Raw genomic sequence first — 9,699 nt, 5'->3', positions numbered from 1 at the left:
AAGTCCCACAACTCAAAAGTGCCATTAACAACATTGTAATGTGCTCCTTTCAAAGCAAGTGTTTTTTTCACAACAACTTCTTTCACAGGTGGATAAGTCAATAGTTTCCCAATTGATACATTCATAGCTTCCCTGCATTTTATTTAATAAGAAAAATATGAAATTACAATTGTAAAGACTATTCAGTTACGATAATAAGTAAGAAAATGTGTTCAACTTCTACTACCTGTCAAACTAAATAAGGAGTACAATGAGCCAGCACTGCAACAAAAGAAACCCACCCACAAAAGTATTTTTGCACACCTTCATTTTGTCTCCAAATTAAAATAAGTTTAAAGAGTATAACACAAGTTTATGATTTAACAAATGAAATCCAGCTTAACAACAAAGTATAAAAGAAGTTTAAATAGTTAAGGAAAACAAAAATAGAAGACATTAAAGGTCAAATTAGGTAGAAGTTTTCATTTGTTTTTATCATATTTTCTTCCTCAGTCTCGGTGCTTCCTACTTCCACAGCTTTCACATTGTCACTGGACTCTTTGCTTCCATTGTGGTAGTGAATTTCAAATAACCTCCCAATGCTGGACCAATAACTAAACCTGCCCTCCCAACCTGCAACAACCTGGAAGTTATATCAACCTTTGAATTATTTTAATGGACATGTGCTTCTAGTTGATTGAAAGGTATATTAACCTGCGACAAACCGATAAATTTCAAAAGAAATTTATGGTTGGAAGGCTTAAAGACAACATCGTTGAGTTGAGCTTGGAAGTTTGATATAGTTATTGTGTCGTTAACAGTCAGTTGCAAATCGAAAGTATGACTATACAATGGAGTAACAACGACATGGATATCAGTCCCTTGAAAAATAGCAGAAATTAATATTTTTAAAAACATCATAAAGAATCACTTGGAGCTTTTGCAAATAAGTGCGAGTGTTAGAGTTAGAATTTATAGTGGGCACCACCATAGCTTGTGTAGTATTGTAGAGCTTCTTCAAGATGCAAAACAACTCTGAGTCGCGTTGCCCATTTCATCTGTTGTGTGTCTCATGATAAACTGTGTTGATTTAGCACCTTCCCGATGGGAACCTCATGACGCTTGCACCAGGCAACTATAATCCTGGGATCGGGATAGTTTAACCTGGATGTTCCCAATGCTACAGTTTTAAGAACTTCTTTTTTCTTCATATCACGTTGCATTTTCTGATATTTTTACATTGGTTAGAGATATCTTTTTCTCTACCTTGTACATTGCATGAACCATAATCTTGCATCATATTCAACTAACCAATGGCTAAAGACATTGAGAAAGCTAAATTACACTCCAGGAGTTACGCTTCGTTTTCTTTTTCCATCTGAACTCTTTGTATGGGAGTTTCCTTTTCTTGCCCTATCCAAATCAACTTTCAGCTCCTTCAAAACATCCTACAAGTAAATATTGAAATAGCTCCAATTATGTGTTTATGGCCAACAAAAGTCAAATCTATTATAATTTAAACATATTGATTAAGAAATATCATTCAGTCTAGGTTCACAATTTCATATTATTCAAATCACTTGAAGTTCATCAATTCTCTCATTTAGTTTTGTCATTTGTGCACTATGAGATTTTGAAACACTTCATTGATGATTATAGATTATTGAAACCTATTACAGAAGAGACAATCTGTTACAACATATATGTGTGAGCAATTCAAATCAAAATACTAAACCAATATTTTCATCGCTCACTTTAGCAAGTGTTCCTAAGTGAACACCAACCAACAACAGAATTAGAAAATCCATAACTTGCGTTATAGCTTCTCACGACCGCTGCTTACCAACTTTCCATGGAACCAATTTAGATCAAATCAAAAAATCATGTTTTGATAATAGTTAGCTGAAATATCCTTCATCTTTTGAGTTGAAGATTGTCTCTCTTCATCTCAACGTTGCACTTCACATCCTGCCAAAGTTCTCCGACAAAAGAAGGCGTGACAAGAAGCTTTACATTAGGGATAGGCACTCCCTGTGTTGGAACATACTAAACATCCAACCATTTTATGAACATGATGATAAACAAATAAACCAAAACACTTACATAGTAAGAATAATCATAATGAACTTGTGTTTTTATCACTGACATCATTATTATATCAATGAAATTTATGAAGCCAACTGACGATATTAGAATTCCAAAAAAAAAAAGAAGAATAAAACTATGTAGAATTTCATTAATTTGAAGTTCATAACTGTTAGATGCATCAGGGCAGCGATTCAAAGCATCAGTGGCAATAATTTGTTTTATACAAAAATATACACATGACAAAATAGTTTCACATGTGAAAATAAAACAATCATGATTGTTCATATAAGATAAATTCTGAATATTTATAGAAAAATGCATTTACACGAGTGTGATCTCGATAAGTACCATTGCCGGCAGAAACCTAAAAAAATAAAATGAAAATATGTGATTAGCTTACTATTTGAAATGAATATGCATTAAGAGATGAAAAAAATCAACTGTGAACCCTATAAAATACGACAAGATTTGTAGAAATTAAAATTTTAAGAACAAATATTTCAAAATCAACTTTGAACAAAAAGTAAACACTTGGTAGGCTATATTCACCCTTTTACGACTATCACCAGTATCAGCAAATTCATAGACAAAGCCAGGTTGCTGAAACCCTAAATACCACTCAGTGGTACTCACGTACTCCGAAACGAGTTGGTCCCACTGACGCGTACGCTGCTTCAACTCCTCGTTAGGCATCAGCCGATAAATGAAATTTCAGGAACAATTAAGATTTTCAAAACTGTATTATATTCAATAATTCAATAAGAACATATTCATTTATTCATTTATCCCCAAGCTAAAGATGTAGGTGATATCAAACATTGGAACACATACTTGAATGAGAATATATTCAATAACTCATTTATCTTCTCGTACATTTGAATAGAAAATGAAGTGCAAGGCTTTAGAAGAAAACATATATGAAGAAAACATTATAACGATAGAGAGAACAACTTACGTGAGTTATTTTGACAGAGAAAACGTAGGTGAGTTATTTTGATAGAGAAAACATAAGAGATATATTTTGATTTTTTCTACCTGCATTCAAATATATTAGGTGAAAGATGGAAGACTTTAGAAGCATTGGTAATGCTTGTTAATGGTAGTCCAACCAAAGACTTCATTGCCTCTAGGGGTCTCCGACAAGGGGATCCGCTCTCTCCTTTTCTTTTTTTGTTAGTGGCGGAAGGGTTATCGGGGTTGATGGCTAAGGCATCGTCTTTGGGGGATTTTGTTGGTTTTCATGTTAGTAACGAGACGCATTTTGAGATTCTCCAATTTGCGGATGACACGCTTTTGATTGGTGATGGTTCTTTAAACAATTTGTGGAGTATTAAGGCTTTATTGAGGGGCTTCGAGTTGGTTTCCGGGATGCGTGTGAATTTAACGAAGAGCAAGTTATTGGGGATTAATTTAGATCCGGTTTTTGTTCAAGCGGCCTCGTCTTTCCTTAATTGTTCGGTGGGATCTTCTTCTTTTTATTTTCTTGGAATTCCGGTTGGAGTTAATCATAGAAGGCGGGAAGTGTGGAAACCGGTTGTCTCGAAGCTTCGAAGAAGATTGGACTCTTGGAGATTTAGACATCTTTCGATAGGTGGAAGAGTGGTCCTTTTAAATTCGGTTCTATCGAGCATTCCTCTTTACCTCTTTTCCTTCTATAAAGCCCCTAAAGTGATCATTAGAGAGATTATAAAAATTCAACGTTGTTTTCTTTGGGGAGGTTCGGAGATGGATAAGAAAGTGAATTGGATTGGTTGGAACACTATTTGTAGACCGAAGGAGGAGGGAGGATTAGGGGTGAAACATTGTGGTTGGTTTAATGTGGCTTTGCTAAGTAAATGGAGGTGGCGGATCTTGAGTGAGAAAAATCTTTTTTGGACTAACATTCTTTCTTGTAGGTACGGCGATTTAACTAAAGCTATGCTCTCTAATGTGGTGACTCATAAAAGAAATAAAGCTTCTCTTTGGTGGAAGGACATTTGTTCGGTGGGAGCGGGGGGAAATGGCCCGTTGGAGAATTGGTTTCCTTCCTCTATCATTTGCAAGCTAGGGAATGGTGATCGAATTGATTTGTGGTCGGATAGATGGTTGGGTGGTGCGCCCCTTTCCGTCCGCTTCCCGGCTCTTTATCGGCTTGCGGATCCTTTGTGCTCTAAAGTTAGTGATAATGGCTTTTGGATCTCCGGAGTGTGGGTTTGGCGGATCAATTTCACTACCTCCTTCAATGGTGAGGTGGAAGGGGAAACCGTAGCCAATCTTTTGGCGGCTATTGGAGGTATAACCCCCTCGTGTGGCTCGGATTACTTGTTTGTTTGGTGGAAAAATTCTTCCGGATTTTCGGTTAAAGCCGTTTACGCCATGGTGTTGGAAGGTAGGGGGGCGGATGTAAAATTGGGTGACAACCTTTTGGTAGCTTTGAAGGGGTTGTGGAAATCTAAAATTCCAAGTAAGGTTCTTATCTTTGGTTGGAGACTTCTCTTGAATCGTATTCCAACAAAGGGAAATTTGGCTCTTAGGAAGATTTTGGTAGATCCGCTTCTTGTTTGTTGCCCTCTTTGTGGTTTGGAGGAGGAGGATGTGGAACATCTCTTTGTTCGTTGTTCGACTACATCTCTTTGGTGGACGAAATTTTGCGAATGGCTTGATTTGGATGGTACGCTTTTTCCGGGTTCTTTTCTTAACCGTTTTTGTCTTTTGGAAACTATATGTAAACTCAAGTTTAAGTTCAATTCTAGGTGGCTCTTTGGGTTGGCCTTTTGTTGGGGTGTGTGGTTGTGTAGGAATGAGATTGTTTTTAGAGGGGTTGATTTAGATAGGTTTGATACCGTGGGCTTGATTAAATTCTTGTCTTGGGAATGGTTCCTCTCTTCCTCCCAAGTTAGAGAATCGGCTCTTTGGGGGAATTGGTGTACACATCCGGTGTTGTGTTTTTGATTGTTGGTGTTTGTTTGTTTTATTAGTAGGTTGGGAGGTCTTGTTTGGTGTGGGAAATGCCTTGGTTTTTCTCTATTGTATTTGTGGGTTAGCACCCCTTGTGCTTGTTTAATATATACCTTCTTTGATTATAAAAAAAAAAAAAAAGAAGCATTGGTAATGAAACAGACATCATTACAAATGCTGTGCATATGACATGACAAAATATGAAAGGTTGAACATAGAGAATGAAAAAAATTGTTTTTCAAAGATTAGAATTACCCTCAACAAATCAAATTTTATGTGTAAATCGAAAAGAGCACTATAGAGATTTTCAGAACATAGTGTGTTTATTATATGCTAGAATTAAATTTCCCTTACATTATAGTGAGTGTAGGAAATTTAAACAAACTCAAATAAATTTGATGAATTCAAACTCATGTGATAAGATATTTTTATGGTTGGTACAAATTGTGTCATGAGTAAACATCGAATAAGGCAATGAGAATAGCACTAAGAAAATTAGTGGCATAATGAAAAGAAATAAAATGGAAAAGTTGGAAATACCGTCCACCGCACGTATGACCGTTGTATTGCGAGCACCGTCCATTGGATCACTCCCCCAAAACTCAAAATACATACACGCATGTATCCGCTAACACTTAGGATTTTATGCCTTTATAGAGACTTTATGCCATTTATCTAATTAACCAAAACAAATAGATTTCAAGTAAAAAAAAAAAAAATTGAATTATTGGTAATAAAAAAAAAGTCGAATTATTAGTGAGAATATAATATCAGGGGGGTCATCACAATTCCCACATGAATCACGGTGACATTCCACGATACTACATATAAGTTATAACACATAGTTAGCACCACCAGTTTCATAGAAGTAACACAAGAGAGAAATGGTGAAAGACCCAAGAAGTGGATTTTGTAGTTCCAATTCAATCTTCTACAGCAAGAGAAAACCTCTCTCTCTTCCTCCAAACCACTCCTTAGATGCCACCACTTTCATCTCCTCACGCGCCCATCACGGCAACATCGCCTTCATCGACGCCTCCACCGCCCGTCAGTTCACCTACCAACAACTCTGGCGAGCAGTTGATTCCGTCACCTCCTCACTCTCCACCATGGGAATCCGAAAAGGCGACGTCATCCTCCTCCTCTCTCCCAACTCCATCTATTTCCCTATAGTCTGTCTCTCCGTCATGTCCCTCGGTGCCATCATAACCACCACTAATCCCCTCAACACAACACGCGAAATCGCAAAACAGATCGCCGATTCCAAACCCGTACTTGCCTTCACAACCCCTCAACTCGTTTCCAAAATCACCGGAGCATCACCCTCACTCCCAGTTATTCTCATGGACACCGGCGGTAACTCATCCTCATCATCAACAAACACACTGGAGAAAATGATGGAGAAGGAACCGGAGTTGAGTAGAATGAAAGAGCGAATCAACCAGGACGACACGGCCACTTTACTTTACTCATCCGGAACTACTGGACCCAGCAAAGGAGTAGTTTCTTCACACAAGAATCTCATAGCCATGGTTCAAATCATCATGGATAGGTTCAGTGAATCAAAAGAGAATCGTGGAGAAACATTCATATGCACGGTTCCTATGTTTCACATATACGGTCTCGCCGTGTTCGCTACAGGGCTTCTGGCATTAGGTTCAACCATCGTTGTTCTCTCCAAATTCGAGATGCATGATCTGCTTTCTTCCATTCAGAAATTCAGAGCCTCGTTCTTACCGCTGGTGCCACCCATACTGGTTGCTATGCTGAACAACGCCGATGCGATCAATAGCAAGTACGATTTGAGTTCCCTTCATACGGTGCTGTCCGGTGGGGCTCCTCTGAGTAAAGAAGTTACGGAAGGGTTTATTGAAAAGTACCGTAATGTTAAGATCCTTCAGGGTTATGGTCTGACAGAATCGTCTGGAGTTGGATCTTCCACTGAATCTTTGGAAGAGAGTCGTAGGTACGGCACGGCGGGGCTAGTGTCTTCTTCGACGGAGGCTATGATTGTCGACACTGAAACTGGTAAACCGCTACCGGTTAACCGGACCGGTGAGCTTTGGCTTCGGGGTCCCACCATCATGAAAGGTTTCTTTGTTTATTCTTTTATTCCTTTTTCCATGTGTTTATTTTGTTTTCTATCAACTAATTAATTATTTAATTTCCATGTTTTTTATTTAAATGAATAAATAAATAATTAGAGTTGACAGATAAAAACATCCTTTTGGATCCACGAGTTTATTTTTTAAAACACGAGATTAGTATTTGTTTAAGATACTTTTTTGGTCTTATCCTTGATTAGATTAGATGCCTAACCATCCAACATTTTAATTGAAAAGTACGTAATCACAGCTAACCATTTGTTAAAATAAACGTGTATGACTAAAATAAAAATAGTAGTAAAAGAAAGAATAAAGGTTATGAATGAATAAAAACTTAGACTTTTGACAAGTGCGTCATCATACTTTCCCTTCCCTCTTCATTTTTATTAAAAAGTGCTTAATAGTAACCATTTATTAAACGTGTATGACTGTTCAAGCTGTTTAGCAGTATAATAGTAGTTGATAAAAGAAAACAAAATCATGAATGAATAAAGACATACTACAATTGGTTGCTCATATTAGACGTACGCATCAGAGTGAATAAAATAAAAGTTGAATGAACATGAAAGATATGGTTGGTGATGGCAGGTTATTTTAGCAATGAGGAGGCAACTACATCGACTATTAACTCAGAGGGTTGGTTAAGAACAGGAGATGTTTGCTATATTGATACTGATGGATTCTTGTTTGTTGTGGATCGCTTGAAAGAGCTCATCAAATACAAGGGATATCAGGTTATAACTTGATTCATTTATTAATTATAAAGACTTGTACTGTTTAGTTTGTGTAGATAAGAGGAAGATAAATTATTGTTGTGTTGTTTTACAGGTCCCTCCAGCAGAACTAGAGGCTTTGTTACTCACTCATCCTGACATTTTGGATGTTGCTGTCATACCGTAAGTAAACCTTTCATATACATATCAATTAGACTAGGATCTTAGTTTTGTCTGCTTCAAATCATGTTTTCTATGTATATAAATATCAGGTTCCCAGATAAGGAAGTTGGGCAGTATCCAATGGCATATGTGGTAAGGAAGCCTGGAAGTAACATATCTCAAGCCCAAGTTATGGATTTTGTTGCACAACAGGTTTGTTTCTTTGGAACAATTCTCAACAATTTTTATTACATCTTTTGATTTTGAGATTCAAAACTAAATAAAAATTTTAATTATTTCTTTTTAATATTCTATATAGGTGGCTCCATACAAAAAAATTCGAAAAGTGGCATTTATATCTTCCATACCTAAAAATCCATCTGGTAAAATTCTTCGGAAGGATCTCATCGCGCTTGCTTCGTCTAAACTCTGAATGCTTTTGAGATTGAATAGTATATGTTGAGAATAAAGGATAGTTGATATTAGCGAAGTTGCTTGTGTAACTAGCAAACCTCGCTATTGTTGTAACTATCAAGTCTATGAAGTCAAGTTAGTTGTATCTGTTGTGATTGATTTCTACTAGGTTGTTAGAATCTAGGTGAGAGTTAGTTATTGAGAATAACTAATTGTAGTTGCTATAAGTTGTATGAGGCTTAACCTTGTATGACAGATTTTGTGTATTTCATTTTCATAATGCAATGCAAGCTAGTCTATACATTTCAATGGTGATTTTAGTTTAACTTTCACATGGTATCATTGACATGTGGCTATATCCTCATCATTGTCGCTGCATAATCGCATTTCTTTCACAAATTTCAATCTGTTTATTTTTTCATCCATTGATTCTTCATGTTTTTTACACTTTGATTCAACGATGTCTGTTGAAAGTTCTTCAAGTACCCACGGTGGCCATGCTCCTTCGCATCAAATTGATACTTCTTCCAATCTCAATAAGGGTTATCAAAATGATACTCTCAATCCCTATTTTATACATCCTAATGAAAATCTAGCTATTGTGTTGGTTACTTCACTAGTGAATGTTGGAAATTACCATCCTTGGTCTAGATCATGACTATGGCTTTAAGATCAAAGAACAAGTTGCACTTCATCAATGGTGCATTGCCAAGACCACCAGATGAAAATCGTGATTCAATTGCATGGGATCGAAGCAACACGATGATCATGTCATGGTTAAACAACTTTGTTGATTCTGAAATATCTCAAAGCATCTTGTGGATGGAAACAGCTTCAAGCATATGGAAAGAGCTGAAAGATTGGTTCTATCATGGTGATGTGTTTATAATTTCAGATACCCAAGAAGAAATTTGCACCCTCAAACAAGGTGATTCGTCTATAATGTCTTATCAATATTTTAAAACCTAGATCGATCATTGATCCGATCAAGCTATTGGGTCACTGGGTACTGGTCGGATCAGTGGGTCACTGGTCGCACCACTCGACTTCTAATAATGTGAAAATATAATTTTACTTTTCTTTGGTTACAAGATTTTTTCACTTTTGTTAATTTATAGTATTATTCAATCGTATTATTAATTTTCTAACTTTTAAATATATTATAATATTATATTGTATAATTAATAATAAATAAGTTTAATGATAATTAGAGAGAAATGTTGTAATTGTAGAATATATGTAACTCTCTTTTCTTTGATCATATTAAACATAAAAAAGATTCATAGTGTAATAGGTAAAAT

General features: G+C 36.3%; 1 protein-coding gene across 1 annotated transcript; it reads left to right on the top strand.

The window, feature by feature from the left end:
- Positions 1-5,752: 5,752 nt before the first annotated feature.
- On the top strand, positions 5,753-8,707 carry LOC131596709 (probable CoA ligase CCL5). Its single transcript, XM_058869452.1, has 5 exons — positions 5,753-7,095; positions 7,698-7,843; positions 7,938-8,005; positions 8,095-8,197; positions 8,304-8,707. The coding sequence occupies exons 1-5, from the start codon at positions 5,889-5,891 to the stop codon at positions 8,415-8,417; spliced, it is 1,638 nt and encodes a 545-aa protein (XP_058725435.1). The 5' UTR covers positions 5,753-5,888; the 3' UTR covers positions 8,418-8,707.
- The last annotated feature ends 992 nt before the right edge of the window (positions 8,708-9,699 follow it).

The sequence above is a fragment of the Vicia villosa genome, linkage group LG4, assembly GCF_029867415.1.
Source record: "Vicia villosa cultivar HV-30 ecotype Madison, WI linkage group LG4, Vvil1.0, whole genome shotgun sequence".
In the NCBI taxonomy this organism is placed as follows: Eukaryota; Viridiplantae; Streptophyta; class Magnoliopsida; order Fabales; family Fabaceae; genus Vicia; species Vicia villosa.
This window is presented reverse-complemented; position numbering and strand designations above follow the sequence as displayed.